At 37.5% G+C, this 26,550-nt stretch overlaps 2 protein-coding genes across 2 annotated transcripts in view; one reads left to right on the top strand and one right to left on the bottom strand.

Moving 5' to 3' along the window:
* Positions 1 to 26,550, bottom strand: part of LOC308314055 (uncharacterized protein) — a 236,247-nt gene that overhangs the window by 92,932 nt on the left and 116,765 nt on the right. The gene's annotated exons all lie outside the window — the stretch shown is intronic.
* Positions 15,903 to 25,884, top strand: LOC308314414 (aldo-keto reductase family 1 member B1). The gene is made up of 10 exons (XM_080762046.1): positions 15,903 to 16,100; positions 17,110 to 17,286; positions 18,827 to 18,943; positions 19,498 to 19,575; positions 21,032 to 21,148; positions 21,851 to 21,963; positions 23,238 to 23,325; positions 23,801 to 23,884; positions 24,799 to 24,881; positions 25,766 to 25,884. Exons 1-10 carry the CDS (start codon positions 16,011 to 16,013, stop codon positions 25,797 to 25,799), a joined length of 981 nt encoding a protein of 326 aa, XP_080618172.1. The 5' UTR covers positions 15,903 to 16,010; the 3' UTR covers positions 25,800 to 25,884.

Below are 26,550 nucleotides of genomic sequence, written 5' to 3'. Positions count from 1 at the left end.
TAACTTTTTTTTCCAAAATTTCAAAAAACATGGGCTATAACCCATCGTTTTTTTCATTTTTTCATTTTTGTCAAATCATCAAAAATGATGAAAAACGGCGCGCTATAGTATGCCGTACGATATAGGCTATAGCCCATGGTCCAAAATGATGAGAAACGAGGCTAACTTTTTTTTCCAAAATTTCAAAAAACATGGGCTATAACCCATCGTTTTTTTCATTTTTTCATTTTTGTCAAATCATCAAAAATGATGAAAAACGGCGCGCTATAGTATGCCGTACGATATAGGCTATAGCCCATGGTCCAAAATGATGAGAAACGAGGCTAACTTTTTTTCCAAAATTTCAAAAAACATGGGCTATAACCCATCGTTTTTTTCATTTTTTCATTTTTGTCAAATCATCAAAAATGTAGAAAAACGGCGCGCTATAGTATGCCGTACGATATAGGCTATAGCCCATGGTCCAAAATTATGAGAAACGAGGCTAACTTTTTTTTCCAAAAAATCAAAAAACATGGGCTATAACCCATCGTTTTTTTCATTTTTTCATTTTTGTCAAATCATCAAAAATGATGAAAAACGGCGCGCTATAGTATGCCGTACGATATAGGCTATAGCCCATGGTCCAAAATGATGAGAAACGAGGCTAACTTTTTTTTTCAAAATTTCAAAAAACATGGGCTATAACCCATCGTTTTTTTCATTTTTTCATTTTTGTCAAATCATCAAAAATGATGAAAAACCGCGCGCTATAGTATGCCGTACGATATAGGCTATAGCCCATGGTCCAAAATTATGAGAAACGAGGCTAACTTTTTTTTCCAAAATTTCAAAAAACATGGGCTATAACCCATCGTTTTTTTCATTTTTTCATTTTTGTCAAATCATCAAAAATTATGAAAAACGGCGCGCTATAGTATGCTGTACGATATAGGCTATAGCCCATGGTCCAAAATTATGAGAAACGAGGCTAACATTCTTTTTCCAAAATTAAAAAAAACATGGGCTATAACCCATCGTTTTTTTTATTTTTTCATTTTTGTCAAATCATCAAAAATGATGAAAAACGGCGCGCTATAGTATGCCGTACGATATAGGCTATAGCCCATGGTCCAAAATGATGAGAAACGAGGCTAACTTTTTTTTCCAAAATTTCAAAAAACATGGGCTATAACCCATCGTTTTTTTTAATTTTAAATTTTTGTCAAATCATCAAAAATGATGAAAAACGGCGCGCTATAGTATGCCGTACGATATAGGCTATAGCCCATGGTCCAAAATTATGAGAAACGAGGCTAACCTTTTTTTCCAAAATTTAAAAAAACATGGGCTATAACCCATCGTTTTTTTTCATTTTTTCATTTTTGTCAAATCATCAAAAATGATGAAAAACGGCGCGCTATAGTATGCCGTACGATATAGGCTATAGCCCATGGTCCAAAATTATGAGAAACGAGGCTAACTTTTTTTTCCAAAATTAAAAAAAACATGGGCTATAACCCATCGTTTTTTCATTTTTTTTATTTTTGTCAAATCATCAAAAATGATGAAAAACGGCGCGCTATAGTATGCCGTACGATATAGGCTATAGCCCATGGTAAAAAATGATGAGAAACGAGGCTAACTTTTTTTTCCAAAATTTCAAAAAACATGGGCTATAACCCATCGTTTTTTTCATTTTTTCATTTTTGTCAAATCATCAAAAATGATGAAAAACGGCGCGCTATAGTATGCCGTACGATATAGGCTATAGCCCATGGTCCAAAATGATGAGAAACGAGGCTAACTTTTTTTTCCAAAATTTCAAAAAACATGGGCTATAACCCATCGTTTTTTTCATTTTTTCATTTTTGTCAAATCATCAAAAATGATGAAAAACGGCGCGCTATAGTATGCCGTACGATATAGGCTATAGCCCATGGTCCAAAATTATGAGAAACGAGGCTAACTTTTTTTTCCAAAATTTCAAAAAACATGGGCTATAACCCATCGTTTTTTTCATTTTTTCATTTTTGTCAAATCATCAAAAAATGAAAAACGGTGCGCTATAGTATGCCGTACGATATAGGCTATAGCCCATGGTCCAAAATGATGAGAAACGAGGCTAACTTTTTTTTTCAAAATTTCAAAAAACATGGGCTATAACCCATCGTTTTTTTCATTTTTTCATTTTTGTCAAATCATCAAAAATGATGAAAAACGGCGCGCTATAGTATGCCGTACGATATAGGCTATAGCCCATGGTCCAAAATAATGAGAAACGAGGCTAACTTTTTTTTCCAAAATTTCAAAAAACATGGGCTATAACCCATCGTTTTTTTCATTTTTTCATTTTTGTCAAATCATCAAAAAATGAAAAACGGTGCGCTATAGTATGCCGTACGATATAGGCTATAGCCCATGGTCCAAAATGATGAGAAACGAGGCTAACTTTTTTTTTCAAAATTTCAAAAAACATGGGCTATAACCCATCGTTTTTTTCATTTTTTCATTTTTGTCAAATCATCAAAAATGATGAAAAACGGCGCGCTATAGTATGCCGTACGATATAGGCTATAGCCCATGGTCCAAAATGATGAGAAACGAGGCTAACTTTTTTTTCCAAAATTTCAAAAAACATGGGCTATAACCCATCGTTTTTTTCATTTTTTCATTTTTGTCAAATCATCAAAAATGATGAAAAACGGCGCGCTATAGTATGCCGTACGATATAGGCTATAGCCCATGGTCCAAAATGATGAGAAACGAGGCTAACTTTTTTTCCAAAATTTCAAAAAACATGGGCTATAACCCATCGTTTTTTTCATTTTTTCATTTTTGTCAAATCATCAAAAATGTAGAAAAACGGCGCGCTATAGTATGCCGTACGATATAGGCTATAGCCCATGGTCCAAAATTATGAGAAACGAGGCTAACTTTTTTTTCCAAAAAATCAAAAAACATGGGCTATAACCCATCGTTTTTTTCATTTTTTCATTTTTGTCAAATCATCAAAAATGATGAAAAACGGCGCGCTATAGTATGCCGTACGATATAGGCTATAGCCCATGGTCCAAAATGATGAGAAACGAGGCTAACTTTTTTTTTCAAAATTTCAAAAAACATGGGCTATAACCCATCGTTTTTTTCATTTTTTCATTTTTGTCAAATCATCAAAAATGATGAAAAACCGCGCGCTATAGTATGCCGTACGATATAGGCTATAGCCCATGGTCCAAAATTATGAGAAACGAGGCTAACTTTTTTTTCCAAAATTTCAAAAAACATGGGCTATAACCCATCGTTTTTTTCATTTTTTCATTTTTGTCAAATCATCAAAAATTATGAAAAACGGCGCGCTATAGTATGCTGTACGATATAGGCTATAGCCCATGGTCCAAAATTATGAGAAACGAGGCTAACATTCTTTTTCCAAAATTAAAAAAAACATGGGCTATAACCCATCGTTTTTTTTATTTTTTCATTTTTGTCAAATCATCAAAAATGATGAAAAACGGCGCGCTATAGTATGCCGTACGATATAGGCTATAGCCCATGGTCCAAAATGATGAGAAACGAGGCTAACTTTTTTTTCCAAAATTTCAAAAAACATGGGCTATAACCCATCGTTTTTTTTAATTTTAAATTTTTGTCAAATCATCAAAAATGATGAAAAACGGCGCGCTATAGTATGCCGTACGATATAGGCTATAGCCCATGGTCCAAAATTATGAGAAACGAGGCTAACCTTTTTTTCCAAAATTTAAAAAAACATGGGCTATAACCCATCGTTTTTTTTCATTTTTTCATTTTTGTCAAATCATCAAAAATGATGAAAAACGGCGCGCTATAGTATGCCGTACGATATAGGCTATAGCCCATGGTCCAAAATTATGAGAAACGAGGCTAACTTTTTTTTCCAAAATTAAAAAAAACATGGGCTATAACCCATCGTTTTTTCATTTTTTTCATTTTTGTCAAATCATCAAAAATGATGAAAAACGGCGCGCTATAGTATGCCGTACGATATAGGCTATAGCCCATGGTAAAAAATGATGAGAAACGAGGCTAACTTTTTTTTCCAAAATTTCAAAAAACATGGGCTATAACCCATCGTTTTTTTCATTTTTTCATTTTTGTCAAATCATCAAAAATGATGAAAAACGGCGCGCTATAGTATGCCGTACGATATAGGCTATAGCCCATGGTCCAAAATGATGAGAAACGAGGCTAACTTTTTTTTCCAAAATTTCAAAAAACATGGGCTATAACCCATCGTTTTTTTCATTTTTTCATTTTTGTCAAATCATCAAAAATGATGAAAAACGGCGCGCTATAGTATGCCGTACGATATAGGCTATAGCCCATGGTCCAAAATTATGAGAAACGAGGCTAACTTTTTTTTCCAAAATTTCAAAAAACATGGGCTATAACCCATCGTTTTTTTCATTTTTTCATTTTTGTCAAATCATCAAAAAATGAAAAACGGTGCGCTATAGTATGCCGTACGATATAGGCTATAGCCCATGGTCCAAAATGATGAGAAACGAGGCTAACTTTTTTTTTCAAAATTTCAAAAAACATGGGCTATAACCCATCGTTTTTTTCATTTTTTCATTTTTGTCAAATCATCAAAAATGATGAAAAACGGCGCGCTATAGTATGCCGTACGATATAGGCTATAGCCCATGGTCCAAAATAATGAGAAACGAGGCTAACTTTTTTTTCCAAAATTTCAAAAAACATGGGCTATAACCCATCGTTTTTTTCATTTTTTCATTTTTGTCAAATCATCAAAAAATGAAAAACGGTGCGCTATAGTATGCCGTACGATATAGGCTATAGCCCATGGTCCAAAATGATGAGAAACGAGGCTAACTTTTTTTTTCAAAATTTCAAAAAACATGGGCTATAACCCATCGTTTTTTTCATTTTTTCATTTTTGTCAAATCATCAAAAATGATGAAAAACGGCGCGCTATAGTATGCCGTACGATATAGGCTATAGCCCATGGTCCAAAATGATGAGAAACGAGGCTAACTTTTTTTTCCAAAATTTCAAAAAACATGGGCTATAACCCATCGTTTTTTTCATTTTTTCATTTTTGTCAAATCATCAAAAATGATGAAAAACGGCGCGCTATAGTATGCCGTACGATATAGGCTATAGCCCATGGTCCAAAATTATGAGAAACGAGGCTAACTTTTTTTTCCAAAATTTCAAAAAACATGGGCTATAACCCATCGTTTTTTTCATTTTTTCATTTTTGTCAAATCATCAAAAAATGAAAAACGGTGCGCTATAGTATGCCGTACGATATAGGCTATAGCCCATGGTCCAAAATGATGAGAAACGAGGCTAACTTTTTTTTTCAAAATTTCAAAAAACATGGGCTATAACCCATCGTTTTTTTCATTTTTTCATTTTTGTCAAATCATCAAAAATGATGAAAAACGGCGCGCTATAGTATGCCGTACGATATAGGCTATAGCCCATGGTCCAAAATAATGAGAAACGAGGCTAACTTTTTTTTCCAAAATTTCAAAAAACATGGGCTATAACCCATCGTTTTTTTCATTTTTTCATTTTTGTCAAATCATCAAAAAATGAAAAACGGTGCGCTATAGTATGCCGTACGATATAGGCTATAGCCCATGGTCCAAAATGATGAGAAACGAGGCTAACTTTTTTTTTCAAAATTTCAAAAAACATGGGCTATAACCCATCGTTTTTTTCATTTTTTCATTTTTGTCAAATCATCAAAAATGAAAAAAAACGGCGCGCTATAGTATGCCGTACGATATAGGCTATAGCCCATGGTCCAAAATTATGAGAAACGAGGCTAACTTTTTTTTCCAAAATTTAAAAAAACATGGGCTATAACCCATCGTTTTTTTCATTTTTTCATTTTTGTCAAATCATCAAAAATGATGAAAAACGGCGCGCTATAGTATGCCGTACGATATAGGCTATAGCCCATGGTCCAAAATGATGAGAAACGAGGCTAACTTTTTTTTTCAAAATTTCAAAAAACATGGGCTATAACCCATCGTTTTTTTCATTTTTTCATTTTTGTCAAATCATCAAAAATGATGAAAAACGCCGCGCTATAGTATGCCGTACGATATAGGCTATAGCCCATGGTCCAAAATTATGAGAAACGAGGCTAACTTTCTTTTCCAAAATTTCAAAAAACATGGGCTATAACCCATCGTTTTTTTCATTTTTTCATTTTTGTCAAATCATCAAAAATGATGAAAAACGGCGCGCTATAGTATGCCGTACGATATAGGCTATAGCCCATGGTCCAAAATGATGAGAAACGAGGCTAACTTTTTTTTCCAAAATTTCAAAAAACATGGGCTATAACCCATCGTTTTTTTAAATTTTAAATTTTTGTCAAATCATCAAAAATGATGAAAAACGGCGCGCTATAGTATGCCGTACGATATAGGCTATAGCCCATGGTCCAAAATTATGAGAAACGAGGCTAACTTTTTTTTCCAAAATTTAAAAAAACATGGGCTATAACCCATCGTTTTTTTCATTTTTTCATTTTTGTCAAATCATCAAAAATGATGAAAAACGGCGCGCTATAGTATGCCGTACGATATAGGCTATAGCCCATGGTCCAAAATTATGAGAAACGAGGCTAACTTTTTTTTCCAAAATTTAAAAAAACATGGGCTATAACCCATCGTTTTTTTCATTTTTTCATTTTTGTCAAATCATCAAAAATGATGAAAAACGGCGCACTATAGTATGCCGTACGATATAGGCTATAGCCCATGGTCAAAAATGATGAGAAACGAGGCTAACTTTTTTTTCCAAAATTTCAAAAAACATGGGCTATAACCCATCGTTTTTTTCATTTTTTCATTTTTGTCAAATCATCAAAAATGATGAAAAACGGCGCGCTATAGTATGCCGTACGATATAGGCTATAGCCCATGGTCCAAAATGATGAGAAACGAGGCTAACTTTTTTTTCCAAAATTTCAAAAAACATGGGCTATAACCCATCGTTTTTTTCATTTTTTCATTTTTGTCAAATCATCAAAAATGATGAAAAACGGCGTGCTATAGTATGCCGTACGATATAGGCTATAGCCCATGGTCCAAAATTATGAGAAACGAGGCTAACTTTTTTTTCCAAAATTAAAAAAAACATGGGCTATAACCCATCGTTTTTTTCATTTTTTCATTTTTGTCAAATCATCAAAAATGATGAAAAACGGCGCGCTATAGTATGCCGTACGATATAGGCTATAGCCCATGGTCAAAAATGATGAGAAACGAGGCTAACTTTTTTTTCCAAAATTTCAAAAAACATGGGCTATAACCCATCGTTTTTTTCATTTTTTCATTTTTGTCAAATCATCAAAAATGATGAAAAACGGCGCGCTATAGTATGCCGTACGATATAGGCTATAGCCCATGGTCCAAAATTATGAGAAACGAGGCTAACTTTTTTTTCCAAAATTTCAAAAAACATGGGCTATAACCCATCGTTTTTTTTAATTCTAAATTTTTGTCAAATCATCAAAAATGATGAAAAACGGCGCGCTATAGTATGCCGTACGATATAGGCTATAGCCCATGGTCCAAAATTATGAGAAACGAGGCTAACTTTTTTTTCCAAAATTTAAAAAAACATGGGCTATAACCCATCGTTTTTTTCATTTTTTCATTTTTGTCAAATCATCAAAAATGATGAAAAACGGCGCGCTATAGTATGCCGTACGATATAGGCTATAGCCCATGGTCCAAAATTATGAGAAACGAGGCTAACTTTTTTTTCCAAAATTAAAAAAAACATGGGCTATAACCCATCGTTTTTTTCATTTTTTCATTTTTGTCAAATCATCAAAAATGATGAAAAACGGCGCGCTATAGTATGCCGTACGGTATAGGCTATAGCCCATGGTCAAAAATGATGAGAAACGAGGCTAACTTTTTTTTCCAAAATTTCAAAAAACATGGGCTATAACCCATCGTTTTTTTCATTTTTTCATTTTTGTCAAATCATCAAAAATGATGAAAAACGGCGCGCTATAGTATGCCGTACGATATAGGCTATAGCCCATGGTCCAAAATGATGAGAAACGAGGCTAACTTTTTTTTCCAAAATTTCAAAAAACATGGGCTATAACCCATCGTTTTTTTCATTTTTTCATTTTTGTCAAATCATCAAAAATGATGAAAAACGCCGCGCTATAGTATGCCGTACGATATAGGCTATAGCCCATGGTCCAAAATGATGAGAAACGAGGCTAACTTTTTTTTCCAAAATTTCAAAAAACATGGGCTATAACCCATCGTTTTTTTCATTTTTTCATTTTTGTCAAATCATCAAAAATGATGAAAAACGCCGCGCTATAGTATGCCGTACGATATAGGCTATAGCCCATGGTCCAAAATTATGAGAAACGAGGCTAACTTTCTTTTCCAAAATTTCAAAAAACATGGGCTATAACCCATCGTTTTTTTCATTTTTTCATTTTTGTCAAATCATCAAAAATGATGAAAAACGGCGCGCTATAGTATGCCGTACGATATAGGCTATAGCCCATGGTCCAAAATGATGAGAAACGAGGCTAACTTTTTTTTCCAAAATTTCAAAAAACATGGGCTATAACCCATCGTTTTTTTTAATTTTTAATTTTTGTCAAATCATCAAAAATGATGAAAAACGGCGCGCTATAGTATGCCGTACGATATAGGCTATAGCCCATGGTCCAAAATTATGAGAAACGAGGCTAACTTTTTTTTCCAAAATTTAAAAAAACATGGGCTATAACCCATCGTTTTTTTCATTTTTTCATTTTTGTCAAATCATCAAAAATGATGAAAAACGGCGCGCTATAGTATGCCGTACGATATAGGCTATAGCCCATGGTCCAAAATTATGAGAAACGAGGCTAACTTTTTTTTCCAAAATTTAAAAAAACATGGGCTATAACCCATCGTTTTTTTCATTTTTTCATTTTTGTCAAATCATCAAAAATGATGAAAAACGGCGCGCTATAGTATGCCGTACGATATAGGCTATAGCCCATGGTCAAAAATGATGAGAAACGAGGCTAACTTTTTTTTCCAAAATTTCAAAAACATGGGCTATAACCCATCGTTTTTTTCATTTTTTCATTTTTGTCAAATCATCAAAAATGATGAAAAACGGCGCGCTATAGTATGCCGTACGATATAGGCTATAGCCCATGGTCCAAAATGATGAGAAACGAGGCTAACTTTTTTTTCCAAAATTTCAAAAAACATGGGCTATAACCCATCGTTTTTTTCATTTTTTCATTTTTGTCAAATCATCAAAAATGATGAAAAACGGCGCGCTATAGTATGCCGTACGATATAGGCTATAGCCCATGGTCCAAAATTATGAGAAACGAGGCTAACTTTTTTTTCCAAAATTTAAAAAAACATGGGCTATAACCCATCGTTTTTTTCATTTTTTCATTTTTGTCAAATCATCAAAAATGATGAAAAACGGCGCGCTATAGTATGCCGTACGATATAGGCTATAGCCCATGGTCAAAAATGATGAGAAACGAGGCTAACTTTTTTTTCCAAAATTTCAAAAAACATGGGCTATAACCCATCGTTTTTTTCATTTTTTCATTTTTGTCAAATCATCAAAAATGATGAAAAACGGCGCGCTATAGTATGCCGTACGATATAGGCTATAGCCCATGGTCCAAAATTATGAGAAACGAGGCTAACTTTTTTTTCCAAAATTTCAAAAAACATGGGCTATAACCCATCGTTTTTTTTAATTTTTAATTTTTGTCAAATCATCAAAAATGATGAAAAACGGCGCGCTATAGTATGCCGTACGATATAGGCTATAGCCCATGGTCCAAAATTATGAGAAACGAGGCTAACTTTTTTTTCCAAAATTTAAAAAAACATGGGCTATAACCCATCGTTTTTTTCATTTTTTCATTTTTGTCAAATCATCAAAAATGATGAAAAACGGCGCGCTATAGTATGCCGTACGATATAGGCTATAGCCCATGGTCCAAAATTATGAGAAACGAGGCTAACTTTTTTTTCCAAAATTTAAAAAAACATGGGCTATAACCCATCGTTTTTTTCATTTTTTCATTTTTGTCAAATCATCAAAAATGATGAAAAACGGCGCGCTATAGTATGCCGTACGGTATAGGCTATAGCCCATGGTCAAAAATGATGAGAAACGAGGCTAACTTTTTTTTCCAAAATTTCAAAAAACATGGGCTATAACCCATCGTTTTTTTCATTTTTTCATTTTTGTCAAATCATCAAAAATGATGAAAAACGGCGCGCTATAGTATGCCGTACGATATAGGCTATAGCCCATGGTCCAAAATGATGAGAAACGAGGCTAACTTTTTTTTCCAAAATTTCAAAAAACATGGGCTATAACCCATCGTTTTTTTCATTTTTTCATTTTTGTCAAATCATCAAAAATGATGAAAAACGGCGCGCTATAGTATGCCGTACGATATAGGCTATAGCCCATGGTCAAAAATGATGAGAAACGAGGCTAACTTTTTTTTCCAAAATTTCAAAAAACATGGGCTATAACCCATCGTTTTTTTCATTTTTTCATTTTTGTCAAATCATCAAAAATGATGAAAAACGGCGCGCTATAGTATGCCGTACGATATAGGCTATAGCCCATGGTCCAAAATGATGAGAAACGAGGCTAACTTTTTTTTCCAAAATTTCAAAAAACATGGGCTATAACCCATCGTTTTTTTCATTTTTTCATTTTTGTCAAATCATCAAAAATGATGAAAAACGGCGCGCTATAGTATGCCGTACGATATAGGCTATAGCCCATGGTCCAAAATGATGAGAAACGAGGCTAACTTTTTTTTCCAAAATTTCAAAAAACATGGGCTATAACCCATCGTTTTTTTCATTTTTTCATTTTTGTCAAATCATCAAAAATGATGAAAAACGGCGCGCTATAGTATGCCGTACGATATAGGCTATAGCCCATGGTCAAAAATGATGAGAAACGAGGCTAACTTTTTTTTCCAAAATTTCAAAAAACATGGGCTATAACCCATCGTTTTTTTCATTTTTTCATTTTTGTCAAATCATCAAAAATGATGAAAAACGGCGCGCTATAGTATGCCGTACGATATAGGCTATAGCCCATGGTCCAAAATGATGAGAAACGAGACTAACTTTTTTTTCCAAAATTTCAAAAAACATGGGCTATAACCCATCGTTTTTTTCATTTTTTCATTTTTGTCAAATCATCAAAAATGATGAAAAACGGCGCGCTATAGTATGCCGTACGATATAGGCTATAGCCCATGGTCCAAAATTATGAGAAACGAGGCTAACTTTTTTTTCCAAAATTTCAAAAAACATGGGCTATAACCCATCGTTTTTTTCATTTTTTCATTTTTGTCAAATCATCAAAAATGATGAAAAACGGCGCGCTATAGTATGCTGTACGATATAGGCTATAGCCCATGGTCCAAAATTATGAGAAACGAGGCTAACTTTTTTTTCCAAAATTTCAAAAAACATGGGCTATAACCCATCGTTTTTTTCATTTTTTCATTTTTGTCAAATCATCAAAAATGATGAAAAACGGCGCGCTATAGTATGCCGTACGATATAGGCTATAGCCCATGGTCCAAAATGATGAGAAACGAGGCTAACTTTTTTTTCCAAAATTTCAAAAAACATGGGCTATAACCCATCGTTTTTTTTATTTTTTCATTTTTTTCAAATCATCAAAAATGATGAAAAACGGCGCGCTATAGTATGCCGTACGATATAGGCTATAGCCCATGGTCCAAAATGATGAGAAACGAGGCTAACTTTTTTTTTCAAAATTTCAAAAAACATGGGCTATAACCCATCGTTTTTTTTATTTTTTCATTTTTGTCAAATCATCAAAAATGATGAAAAACGGCGCGCTATAGTATGCCGTACGATATAGGCTATAGCCCATGGTCCAAAATTATGAGAAACGAGGCTAACTTTTTTTTCCAAAATTAAAAAAAACATGGGCTATAACCCATCGTTTTTTTCATTTTTGTCAAATCATCAAAAATGATGAAAAACGGCACGCTATAGTATGCCGTACGATATAGGCTATAGCCCATGGTCCAAAATGATGAGAAACGAGGCTAACGTTTTTTTCCAAAATTTCAAAAAACATGGGCTATAACCCATCGTTTTTTTCATTTTTTCATTTTTGTCAAATCATCAAAAATGATGAAAAACGGCGCGCTATAGTATGCCGTACGATATAGGCTATAGCCCATGGTCCAAAATGATGAGAAACGAGACTAACTTTTTTTTCCAAAATTTCAAAAAACATGGGATATAACCCATCGTTTTTTTCATTTTTGTCAAATCATCAAAAATGATGAAAAACGGCGCGCTATAGTATGCCGTACGATATAGGCTATAGCCCATGGTCCAAAATGATGAGAAACGAGGCTAACTTTTTTTTCCAAAATTTCAAAAAACATGGGCTATAACCCATCGTTTTTTTCATTTTTTCATTTTTGTCAAATCATCAAAAATGATGAAAAACGGCGCGCTATAGTATGCCGTACGATATAGGCTATAGCCCATGGTCCAAAATGATGAGAAACGAGGCTAACCTTTTTTTCCAAAATTTCAAAAAACATGGGCTATAACCCATCGTTTTTTTCATTTTTTCATTTTTGTCAAATCATCAAAAATGATGAAAAACGGCGCGCTATAGTATGCCGTACGATATAGGCTATAGCCCATGGTCCAAAATTATGAGAAACGAGGCTAACTTTTTTTTCCAAAATTTCAAAAAACATGGGCTATAACCCATCGTTTTTTTCATTTTTTCATTTTTGTCAAATCATCAAAAATGATGAAAAATGGCGCGCTATAGTATGCCGTACGATATAGGCTATAGCCCATGGTCCAAAATGATGAGAAACGAGGCTAACTTTTTTTTCCAAAATTTCAAAAAACATGGGCTATAACCCATCGTTTTTTTCATTTTTTCATTTTTGTCAAATCATCAAAAATGATGAAAAACGGCGCGCTATAGTATGCCGTACGATATAGGCTATAGCCCATGGTCCAAAATGATGAGAAACGAGGCTAACTTTTTTTTCCCAAAATTTCAAAAAACATGGGCTATAACCCATCGTTTTTTTAATTTTTTAATTTTTGTCAAATCATCAAAAATGATGAAAAACGGCGCGCTATAGTATGCCCATATCGTATGGCATACTATAGCACGCCGTTTTTCATAATTTTTGAGGATTTGAATTTTTTTTACGAAATGACAAAAACGATGGGTTATAGCCCATGTTTTTTGAAATTTTTGAAAAAAAAGTTAGCCTCGTTTCTCATCATTTTGGACCGTGGGCTATAGCCCATATCGTACGGCATACTATAGCGCGCAGTTTTTCATCATTTTTGAAGATTTGAAAAAAATGACGAAATGACAAAAACGATGGGTTATAGCCCATGTTTTTTGAAATTTTGAAAAAAAAAGTTAGCCTCGTTTCTCATCATTTTGGACCGTGGGCTTTAGCCCATATCGTACGGCATACTATAGCGCGCAGTTTTTCATCATTTTTGAAGATTTGAAAAAAATGACGAAATGACAAAAACGATGGGTTATAGCCCATGTTTTTTGAAATTTTGAAAAAAAAAGTTAGCCTCGTTTCTCATCATTTTGGACCGTGGGCTTTAGCCCATATCGTACGGCATACTATAGCGCGCCGTTTTTCATCATTTTTGAGGATTTGAAAAAAATGAAAAAATGAAGAAAAAAATTCCGCAATTTCCGCAATTTCAGCAATTTCCATTTCCGCAATTTCCGCAATTCCGCAATTTGACAAAAACGATGGGTTATAGCCCATGTTTTTTGAAATTTTGAAAAAAAAAGTTATGCTCGTTTCTCATCATTTTGGACCATGGGCAGCCTTCATCCTATATCAGGATAGAGAGGGGCCTTCCGCCAGTCATGATCGAGCGGGGGGCGGGCCTTAGTGTGTGTGCTGTTGGCCTGTCGCGTGTCCCCCCCCCCCCCACTGTAGTGCGTGCATGTGGACATCTTGTTACCGGGGCGGACCGGGGGGGGGGTTCCAAATCACCCAAATTGCATGCTCCTTTAAACCTGTGACTGTTAGTCCTAGTTAATGTGTCTCTGGCTGCTAACTAGCTGTGCTTCTTTTTCAACATGATCACTGCAGCCACAAGGCTGGATGGGCTCAATCAAACAGAGCAGACTAATGCAGGGTGGATGCAAGGTGGAAAAGCAACACTGTTGATTCATGAATGAGGAGAGGAGAGCAGCACACAGAGGGTGGTGCAGATTCATCATGCATTTCACCATGCACCAACAATGTGGAAATGTCAAGGATCTGAATGTGCCACTATTCAGATAAAACTATTGAAGCCCACATTTATAATGTATTATGAGGGCATTCATAGTGCATAATACATTCATAATGATTCACAACTACACTCATAAACACACATGATGCTTTCTGAAGCACTATATCAACATTCATAAAACATTATAATGTCACTTATAATGCATTATAATGAAGTCCAAGGGTTCTATGGATGCTCTTGAATACTCATGAAGACCACATCTATAATGCATTGAGGGCACTCATAGCCAGGGCATTATAATGCGCTCTTGACTGACTGCTTATAATACATCATGGTGACCTATACACACACAACTCAAGTTTATTCAGCTTACTGTGGAGACACATGCTGGAACTTTTTACTTTTAAATGTTTTGTAGTTTTTTGTTTTGAGTTATTTAACTTAAACACCCAATGCATTCTCTATGGCAAAAGCACAAACTTTGGCATGCTACTACCTACTAGTCCTACATACGTACTTACACCTAGCAACCCCATTCTAGCCTACTTAGGTTCATCTTATGGTGGACATGTTTGCCTGAAAAGGAATCTTTGAAATGTTTCATAGTTTTAGAAATATAGTGCTTTAAATTTGATACATTTATAATGGGGCTCAATGGCAGCTCTATGGCACGTCAAAAAGTTACTTTCACTAGAAACTCCAATCACACTTTTTATAATTCAGCTTACTGTGGGCACACATGCCTACCTATAAGGGAATTCATAAAAATAACACCTGATAGAGGGATCAGCACTAGGGCAAAGGCAACCGGGACTGCGAAGTGCGTACGGGCAATCCGCTTTTGGTAAAACAAACAAAAAACATCCTTTCCGTTCAGGGCTGTTCAATCTGGAAATTGATTTATTGATTGATTGATTGATTGATTGGAATGACCTATATGACTTGAGAGAGATTGTCTGTCTGGTGTATTTAAGGTGCATTTGGTTGTTCCTGAATATGCCTGTCCACACCATTGGTGATACTACATCACCACCTGTTGTTCAAGAAGTATAACGCGGTGGGAAAAAAGCTACAGAAAAAATAACATATTTTATAATTTACCTGACATGCCCCGCCCATCTACATTATGCATGTATCTGTCGCTGCCCCTATGAGAAAGGTGACCTTTGCAATATCCTCCCCCATCGGCCATCCCACTATGGCTAGTCACTGAACACACACACACACACACACACACACACACACACACACACACACACACACACACACACACAAACAGTCCATGCATGGGGGTGAAGTACTTCTTGCCTAGTCCAATGATTAACTACTCACCTGATAAGGAAGACGGACGAACAGACAGACAGACAGACAGACAGACAGACAGACAGACAAAGAAGAGTTAAAGAAGGGAGATAAAAGAGGAAGAGAGCAATGACAGTGCAGGCTTGAGAGTAGAAAAGGGGAACAGGAAAGGGCAGCAGTGTGTGTGTGTGTGTGTGTGTGTGTGTGTGTGTGTGTGTGTGTGTGTGTGCGCGTGCACGCAAGTGTGTGAGAGAGAGAGAGTGTGAGTGTGTGTGTGTATGTGTGCATGGGTGTGCGCTTGTGTGTAAGTGTGAAGGAAGGTCTCATTGTGTGTTGCTCGAAGGTCTGTTTGAGTAAACACACGTCATGGAGGTGGAGGACGCACAGGTGAACAGGAGGACCATAGAGCTGAATGACGGCACACGCATGCCCATACTTGGTCTGGGGACATGGAAGGTAGCTTGCTATGGGTCTGGGGACATGGAAGGTAGCTTGCTATGGGTCTGGGGACATGGAGGGTAGCTTGCTATGGGTCTGGGGACATGGAGGGTAGCTTGTTATGGGTCTGGGGACATGGAAGGTAGCTTGCTATGGGTCTGGGGACATGGAGGGTAGCTTGTTATGGGTCTGGGGACATGGAAGGTATAGCTTGCTATGGGTCTGGGGACATGGAGGGTAGCTTGCTATGGGTCTGGGGACAAGTTAGACACACTGCTTTATCTGAGTTTAATGCACTCTACAATCTCACCTTCTCTAGAAGTCTGTCTGTATGTCTCTGTCTTTTTCTCTCGCTCTTTCTCTCTCCCTCCCCTCGCAGTCTCTCTCTCTCTCTCTCTCTCTCTCTGAGCTATATGCCTTGCATCCAGGGGTCATCACCATGTTGGCTTGTGGTGGACATTTTTGTCAAAATTATTTTTTTACCACGGGCATACAAAATGACCAATGACTATATAACAGGTCTCGAACTGTTATGGGGGTTCTTTCCTTGCAAATAAACTGTTTGAGAACCACTAGTAGCGTACTTGGAGTCATAAATATGCCATAATGTCGTATTAATTCAGTGTCATATTCTGAAGAAAACCTGGAGACTTGACATTCAGTAATTGGGTATTATGATCAAAATAACATTATAATAGTGTGTAAAACAAACGAACAAGTCTTTGCCATGGACACATTTGTCCGTGTATGTACATATTGATGACACTGCTTGCAACCAATGAGAAATGTGTGATAATTAAAGATACTTTGCTGCACTATTCTTGCATTGCACTATTTAGAGTAGTAAACAACTTAGTTTCATGTAAAAAAAAAAATCAGGTGGGACACAGCTCTTGATATAATGGTTTCACACTTATCTAGAATCCACTAAGCACCTGCTATACATTTCACATGAAGGTCCAACCTTTTGATATACATCCCCAAGCTTGTCACACTTAATTATTTGTGTCCTTTTAACTATTTTAAGTCCTCCCACCTGCCCCGCACGTCGGTCCAGGGGGCAGTGGAGACGGCCATCGCAGCAGGGTACCGCCACATAGACACAGCCTACAGCTACCGCAACGAGGAGGACATTGGCAAAGCCCTGCAAGCCAAGATGAAGCAAGGCATCATCAGGCGCCAGGACATGTTCATCGTGAGTAAGGTGAGAGGTGAATGGATTAGAGGCCAGGATGATAAATGTAATAATAATAACTAGAAAAGTCGCAATTTTGAAACATTTCAAAGTGTGGTTGCCGCAGTCGCTTACATAGGCCCCTCCCACTAATATTGTCAGCCAATTACAATATCACGTTTTGTTATAGACAAAAGGGCCATTAAAATTACATTTTGGACAGGTGTATTTAATACCATTTCATACAAGGTTATTGATCCTAAGCCACTGATTGCATTGTATGGTGTAGTCCTACAGGAGTCACTAATAACAACTCCAAGCCGACGCATTTACTACGTAATGTAGCCATTCACGAGATATCTCGTGTTTAGAGCTTTACCACAGTGTGCCAAACACAAGAAACACAAGATTATATTATTATTATTACTTTATAAATGATTGTAAAACAATTAGCTGCTACAAACGTTATGCAAAGCTCGGCCAATCACAGCGGAAATTCGATTACTCCGGATGAAGAAGAAAGTGTCACAATAACTATAGTCTGGTTGCCCTTTATATCTCAGATTTATATAGCTCGTTTCTAACCCTAGGGCCTAGAGCACTAACCCTTATTCCGGGTATATTTGACCTGATTCCATAACATATTTCTCATAAAGTACACTTACTACACTGTACAACAATTGAGGTACTCATCTTTAATATTTCAACATGACATTTCACAAACAAATGAAAAACAAATATCACGGGGGGGCCGTAACATGAAAAACGAGCTGGGAACTTCTCCTTTCGCCTATCACTAAACCCGGGTCCCGAACACCTGCCTGTAGAAAAAAAATCACACCCGTGTGAAGTGAGGGGCGCTAATATATTAAAGTCTAACTCATGTTGATTAGGTGATGTAATGGTGATGTAACAAACGGTGCCAACACAAAGATTAAACACCAATTAACAATAAAGAGACAATATGACGTAAACGACACATTATGACGTAAATTATCCCTTCATTGTCAATGCGTTTACTAAAAACACTTGAACTAAAGACAAACATTAAACCTGTGTATAAGAGGGGCTAGCGCCCCTCAAAAACATGGATGTGGGCAGGGAAACACACCTACCTTCTATGATGTCACTGAGCATCATGAAGGTACCCGAGGACCCACCCACCTCAGACCATCAGCAATTCAGCAACATTATGAAAATCATGACCCATTTGGGATGTAATTCTGCATCATTTATACTGTACTAGAGTGAACGATGCAAGTTGGAAATGTATGCACCACCTAGATATTATGTCTGTGTCCCTTTTATTCCCATATATGGAGTTCATTGTCAGGCATGCCCAAATATGGAGTCAGAGTGATGTCAGAACAGGCCAGCTCCATACATATGGACACTGAGTAGGGGCCCTGTCCAGAGCCGGGGCAGAGGATTTGGTGCATTTAGATTAGACCCCAGAACACATTCAATGCATTTCATTGATATCTAATTTTCCCCTGCCTGTCTTAGTGTCTTGGCTTGCCTGCTATAACCCACAGTGAACCTTTCGCTGCTGTCCCTGTCCTCCTTACAGCTGTGGTGTACCCATCATGCGCCAGAGGACATCCCTCTCTGCCTAGACAAGTCCCTGAAAGACCTGCAGCTCGACTACCTGGACCTGTATCTGGTGCACTTCCCAGTCGGCCTTAAGGTGATCCAACCTTATTGATGAGACCTGCTATATAGATATAAGCAGTGGTGGAAACAGTAGTCACATTTCTTACTTAAGTGTCAATACTGCAATGTAGATATAGGATCATGTCCCGTTTCAGGTTTTCAAATTAATACAAAGCGTTTGAAAATAGCAGAGCTACAAGCTCGCATTGTGAGCTTGTAGATTGGCTATATATCAAATGGCCAAAATGTATATGTAATATGCATATGAAATGTAATAATAATCTAAATCTACAAAATAATTAGTAACTATAAAGCTGTAAAATAAATGTATAGGGGAGTAAAAGTACAATATTTGGATCTGAGATGTAAATAAAAGTAATAATAGCATTGGAAAATGCATTGGAAATACTCAAGTAAGGTACAAATACCTCAAAATTCTACCCAAGTACAGTACTTATAAGTAAACCACTGTTGATAAGACATTCAGATATAAGTTAATACGTTTGTATGTGGAAATCTTGGCTCATTTGGATTTATACCTGAGACCTTCCATGATACTGTGATATAATATCAACCATGTCTCTCTAGAAAGTGGGAGATGAGCTCTTCCCAGTGAAAGATGGAGAGCTGCTCTCTTCTGACGTGGACTATCTAGATGTGTGGAGGGTAAGGAAGCATCAAACTTCTTTTGTTCAGTGTTTTTATATCTTTCTGTCTATTGGTTGTTCTGATCTTTCTGGCTCTGTTGATAGATATTCTCTCCCCTTCTCATCTCCTCTATATTTTTGGCGTGGTGCTTAGCCGCTCTACCATTTGACCATGTGTGTGTGGGTGTCTATTTCAGCACGGTTACTGTGGTTACTGTGTCCATTAGTCTATTTCAGTGACGCAACGAGTACGTAATCCAAGGCACCGCTCACTTCACAATGGTTAATGAACCACAGTGGCGCTTTTATGGTGATTTGTTGCTTGTACTGCTTGTAAATTCTATTCTCTCTCTCTCTCTCTCTCTCTCTCTCTCTCTCTCTCTCTCTCTCTCTTTGTGCTGTCTGGAAGAAACCACTTAACTCCAAATAAATGAAATTAAAAACATACATTTTTCAGGATATGAAGAAAACCTGATATTTTTAAAACAAAACAATACTGCCTCATCAAAGTTTGTGTTGTGACTTTATATATTGTCTCCATGAGAGGGAGAGAGGTGGAGTTAGTTGCTTTAGAAGACAGTTTGATGGTCCAATGGAGTTAAGAGGTTTTGTCTGAAGCACGTTTTACTACTTTCCATTGGTTCAATATTTTTTAAACGACACACATGTACATAAAGGGTGTTCAATAGCGCTGATTAATGCAAAAAAAAAATCTAAAATTGAGTTCGGTGGTTTCCTCCCGACAGAAACGATATGCAGATTTTTGTTCAATTTCAGCCTGTATGTAGCCTAGTTGGCAGAGTGGCTGATAAAGAGACCCAAGGCAAAGATTGGGTGGTGTGGGGTGTGGACTGTCTGTGTGTCTACTGTTTGGGTGGTGTGGGGTCACGGGTGTGGACTGTCTGTGTGTCTACTGTTTGGGTGGTGTGGGGTCACGGGTGTGGACTGTCTGTGTGTCTACTGTTTGGGTGGTGTGGGGTCACGGGTGTGGACTGTCTGTGTGTCTACTGTTTGGGTGGTGTTGGGTGTGGACTGTCTGTGTGTCTACTGTTTGGGTGGTGTGGGGTGTGGACTGTCTGTGTGTCTACTGTTTGGGTGGTGTGGGGTGTGGACTGTCTGTGTGTCTACTGTTTGGGTGGTGTGGGGTGTGGACTGTCTGTGTGTCTACTGTTTGGGTGGTGTGGGGTGTGGACTGTCTGTGTGTCTACTGTTTGGGTGGTGTGGGGTGTGGACTGTCTGTGTGTCTACTGTTTGGGTGGTGTTGGGTGTGGACTGTCTGTGTGTCTACTGTTTGGGTGGTGTGGGGTGTGGACTGTCTGTGTGTCTACTGTTTGGGTGGTGTGGGGTGTGGACTGTCTGTGTGTCTACTGTTTGGGTGGTGTGGGGTGTGGACTGTCTGTGTGTCTACTGTTTGGGTGGTGTGGGGTGTGGACTGTCTGTGTGTCTACTGACTGTTGCTGTGATGTGTGTTGCAGGGAATGGAGGCCCTGCAGGCAACAGGCAAAGTGAAGAGCATTGGTGTGTCCAACTTCACTGTGCTGCAGCTGGAGAGACTTCTGTCTCTGTCCAAAGTCCCCCCTGCAGTCAATCAGGTACATATCATAAAGGAGCTCGACTCCATAGACAAACTCAAAACTATCCACCTAAAGTCCAAACTGGTCAGGCTACTGCTTGGCCTTCCATCTAGAACCCATTCTCACCCCTGTCCATTTCGTTAGGGTAGGATGGCTCAGCGTAGAGTACAGCAACTTGCAATGGGCCTGGTCTACAAGATACACTACACCTCATTGATACCCATGCCCTGTCTAATACTTCAACTACTTCAAAAACATCAATCAATTCCACAATCACAACACCAAAGGTAGCTCCATAAATCACGTTCAACCCAGATTTGGCACGAACAAGGGTTTCAATTTGTTCTCCTGGTATGCCACCAAAATGTGGATTGCCCTACCAACAGCCATCATTGATTGATTTATTTATTAACAGTTTGCAGAATTACAGTACATTTCAAGTACAACTCAATACAAAAACTGTTAACAGTGAGTGGACGACACCATAAAGCATTACACTTGTTTATAGTAGGGCCCACCATTTTCAATTCATCTCTCCTATAGGACCACAATACAGCATGGAATTTGTGGACAAAATATTATCTTTGTTTTTGGTATGAGTCATCAAATGGTTGTCTGTAGATCAAATGCCGATTCAATAATGGGCCTCAACATGAAAAGGGTTGAAAACCACTGTTCTACATGCATTCTTACATGTTGTTTGATGTCACACACTTTAAGGTGGAGCTTCATCCCTACTTGACGCAGACTGAACTGATAGATTTCTGCAAATCCAAGAACATCGCCCTCACCGCCTACAGCCCCTTTGGGTCCCCGGCAAGACCCCCAGAACTGTGAGACAACTTGCAGTACAGTATAACTTAACACTGACGATTAGTATAGAAAACATATCTCTCTCCTTTCATTTCACTTTCTGAAACAAGGTTTTGCATATTGCGGATGTAAGGCAGTTTGAACAGGAAGAACAGTGTATTGCATAGTCTCCCTTGACCAGTGGTGGGAAGTAACTAAGTACATCTACTCCTTTACATTTAGTCCTTTAAGTACTGTACAATTGAGGAATTTTATTTCCAATTTTCAGTACTTTTACTTCTACTCCACTTTGAAAACTTTAGTTACTAGTTACATTGTAGATGTGGATTAATACAAAACATACATTAACCACTTCAGCCATGACAGCCCTGTCCATGGTTGCAATTAAAGTTTGAGTTTCATACAGAGGCAGCCAAATAAAATTCACAGGAGCGTGATTAGGCCACTGCAACGATCTGCGGTCAGGTGAACAAGTTTGAAGTACACAATACTGTACAGTATATTGCTCAATTCAAATTGCTAGAAGCTCGGCCTGCATGCACCCAGTCTCGCTCTAGTGCCACGGAAAAAATAAAGAAATAAGGGAAAAAAGGTGTAATGCAGAAACCTGTGTCCTGTAGCATGATACAGTAGGTAACATCTTTGCAATGTCATAGATGTTACCTATAATGGGTACCGGTATACATATAATGGGAAAAAGAGGTGGCTGAAATGTGCCTGAATAATGCGTTTTATATTAACTGTACAATATGTGAAGACATTGAGGGCGGGATAATAAGCCTAGATCCAAGGCAGTCTATAGTCTATGGAAGTGTGGAGGCAAGTGGAGTAAGCTCGGCACTATAGCAAGCAGACACCATGGGAGCCTACATCTTGATACCAATTATTTTGTACTTTTACTCAAGTGCATTTTGAATTAGAGCATTTTTATAGAGCAGTATTGATACGAATACCAGACGAGTCACCTATTTACCATCACGCCCCGGGTGTACAGCCGGTGGAACTAACCTTATTCCTAACCTTAACCCCAGTAAAACTATGCCTAATCCTAAACTTATTTCTAACCTTATTCTAACTTTATTCTCAAATAAAGAATACAAGAACCGCGGCACAGAGCGGTCGGCGTAAGATAATTGATGGCGAGATGGATTATGGGCGACCGTACCTGATACAATTGATACTTTTACTACAGTAATCTTTTCCCACCACTGACTGCAGTATGCTGAAACAGCGCTTTCTATCCGATGAATCCCAGATCGTCTAGCATCCTGTCTCTGTCTCATGTGTCCTGTAGGCACAGAGGAGACGCTGACCCAGAGAAGCTTCTGGAGGACCCAGTCATAGGAGACATAGCCAAGAAACACAGACGAAGCCCTGCACAGGTTGTGTGTTTGTGTGTGTGGTCAAGGTTATCATAGTTTAGGAATTTTCATTATAGTTAAAGGACCACTTCACCACTTTTCAACCTATCTTCATATAATAGGTCCTCACTAATAATCATGAAAAAATGGCGCAATTTTTTTCTACTGTGTCTCATAAATCTGCCTAATGATGACACTGGAAGACGGTTTCTAAACTGCCCACAGCCCTCCAGTGAGACACAGACTGAGTAGAAAAAAATCGTGCCATTTTATCATGATTATTAGTGAGGACCTATTATATGAAGATAGGTTGAAAAGTGGTCCTTTAAGTTTTATTATGTTTCTTCCCCATATAAATTCAGTTTTATTTTTCTTTAGTGAGTTTTCTAGTTTTAATTTGTTTTGTTATGCTCAGTTTTAGTTTTATAGTTTTCGTTATTTCCGTAGTTTTCGTTAACAATGACAACCATGGCTGACTGTTGTGCTGTTTTCTCAGGTGTTACTGAGGTACCATGTGCAGCAGGGCATTTCTGTCATCCCCAAGAGCGACAAACCTCATCACATCCTTGAAAACACAAAGGTGAAGAGGCTAGCTCTCCCTTCCCTTCTTCTTACCAGCCGTGAATTTTGGTTTCGTTCTCTCTACTTCTGTTTTCAACCTCTCTCGTTATCCCTTTGCCACTGCTTCCTATTTCCTTATGAGCCGTTCGTACTAGATTCATGAGTCAGCAGTCAGCATGATTTCTTCTGTCCTACATACAGCAGGGTTTCCCCTAATTTTCCTGGAAAAAGGTCAGATTTGTTCCACTGAGTGTACAACTGTACACTACAGTACAGTATGTCCCAAAATAAAGGCCACATTGACATGAAGGTGTTCTTAGTACAACACAAACCAGGCATGGTGCCACCTCGTTGTCCGTGGCGTACGTGGTGTAGATAGTACGACAGAGTTCATTCACATCAAATTCAGTTTGAAAAACAACTTCTTAATCTGATCCATGTGTGCTTCGTACTTTGATCTTGCACATTTCATATTGGCAAATAAAAGCGAAACACCACAGCACAACAACTCTAGGCCGATGAAAATATAAATAAACTTCACATAGCCGTTTTTGTAAATGACCTCTAAAACTAGTTTTCTGAACGATTTGACAAAAAAAAGTATAGGTATTTCTCAGCCTCCGCAGCAGACGTAAACATGAAACAAACATTTGAGAGCTTAAACCTTTGGCTTTTAATGAAATACATCCTCATCTTCATAGACTTCATTGAAACTCGCTACTCAGTCTGAAGCTTCCTGCATTGTGTGTCACTGTATGTACATGTGAATTGGCCGTTAAAGGTCACAGGTCTTAAAGTATAAGTGGGTTTTAATGCATCAGGTTGCCATAGTATTCTCAGTTGAAGTGGACTAGTATCACAGTCAATATTAACTGATTGAGTTAATACAATAGAACGTAGAAATGCTCACATTTCACATGTTCTTGTGTTCAGATCTCTCACTTCAGTCTGACTGAAGATGACATGAAGGCAATGAGAGCACTTAACCGAGGATGGAAGGCCTGCATTCACAATGGGTAAGACCACACACAGCCCTAGATGTTTGTCTTGTGATTGAGCGAGCGATTATTTGTACACTTTCAGAGAAAAACCTGCATTATGCTTCAACACAATTCATTCACCGTCATTCTGAGCCTATAGGCTCGTCCGTTTTTTGACCCGATGAAGAGAATAAATTGTATTAGAGCATACTGTATGAGTGTGTGGGCTATATTATTTTAGAGTTAAATTAACCGTGATTTTACTGCATGTGTTTACTGCACACCAAATTGCTAAATTTGTCAATTAGCTCTGCAATGTTGAAAATTATAAGATGGCACATTTCCAGTCCATTTTCATAAACCTGCCTACCAACGACATCAACAGGGATTCTAAGCTAAACTACAGTCTTTCCCTTCCTGTAAAGTTAGAATGCTGAGATGGAAGCCGTGGTTCTTGCATTAATAAAAAGGGGGGAAAAATATACAGTATAGAAATCTTGTTGAAATGATCAAAACTGCCAACTGCTTATGCCACTGGTAGGCAGGTTTCTGAACTGTCCACAGCTCTCCTGAGACACAGAGCGTCGAGAGTGAGTAGATTGGTGCCGTCATGAGGACCAATTATATGAAGATAGGTTAAAAAGGGTGACATGTCGGAAATGATGCACACTTCTATGTACGTATGAATTATCGGATGTGGAAGGGTTGGGCCTTAAATTTAAACCGCCCTGAACAAACTGGGTAGTGTGAGACTTTTGGGGACAAAAGACGCAATTACTGGGGGTGAGAAAAAAAACCAAGTAATACGTAACCAGTTACTTTTAATATATATATGTTTTTGAGTAACTTTTTCACTACTGGTGCTCTGGCGTTATGTACGTACACTCTCTACCAGACTAATGCCATGTATTTTTGTATAGACTGAAGTCTCATCCATACTACCCATTTGAATGAGGCAGTAGAAAGAGGGAGAGAGCTCTACAGGGATTCAAGCAACAACAAACACTGCTGCTCAGGATGAATGACAATCAGTTGGAGGGAATGTCTGAATCTACTTTCTTTAAACATCAACAAGGTTTGGCAGCTGGTTTTACAAGCTCACTCACATTGTATTCCAACAAGGAGTCGTTTACCCGAACTGGAAAGCCTAAACTAATACAAAGAAACTCTGAAATATGACAATTAAAATACGATATATTAAGTCTGTGCGAATAATGGCATCGAACTGTAAGTTTGTGAATGTGAAGCTAAACGTAATTAATATGGGACAAATACTGCATGTAAAGATCTAAACTGTATCTTCCCCCTTTTGTTGGGAACTAATCTTCCTGTGTCATGAATAAAATAAATTTTACAATACATTGTGAAGTGTTGCATTGATTGCATAACATTTACTAAAACTTAAAATTACGCATTCAATGGTAGCTTTTGAACATTATAAACAATACTGATCAATCAAAGTACATAAACGATACGGATCACATCAAAGTACATAAATATTATTCTATACAATACAAACATGAAAACGAGTCATTGCTGGATGACCCTCAACACAAAGGCAAGGTTACAGATTATCAGATACCGTGCGAGAGGCAGATTTACAAAGCACACAACACGGGTTTACCAAGACACGTTTAAAAACCGTTGACCAAAGTCAAGAACAATAAGACTGTAAGAAACATAGTTACGCTCAAACTGTTAAAAG

The sequence above is a fragment of the Protomyctophum bolini genome, assembly GCF_963924005.1.
Source record: "Protomyctophum bolini genome assembly, chromosome: 4".
Lineage (NCBI taxonomy): Eukaryota > Metazoa > Chordata > Actinopteri > Myctophiformes > Myctophidae > Protomyctophum > Protomyctophum bolini.
The sequence above is the reverse complement of the archived record's forward strand: the minus strand, read 5'-3'. Positions and strand labels throughout refer to the sequence as shown.

Coding starts and splice junctions, on each gene's coding strand:
- LOC308314414 (XM_080762046.1), top strand. CDS start 16,011: ATGGAGGTGGAGGACGCACAGGTGAACAGGAGGACCATAGAGCTGAAT. Junction 17,287..18,826: donor ACATGTTCATCGTGAGTAAG/GTGAGAGGTGAA, acceptor TCCTCCTTACAG/CTGTGGTGTACCCATCATGC. Junction 24,882..25,765: donor AAGGCCTGCATTCACAATGG/GTAAGACCACAC, acceptor ATTTTTGTATAG/ACTGAAGTCTCATCCATACT.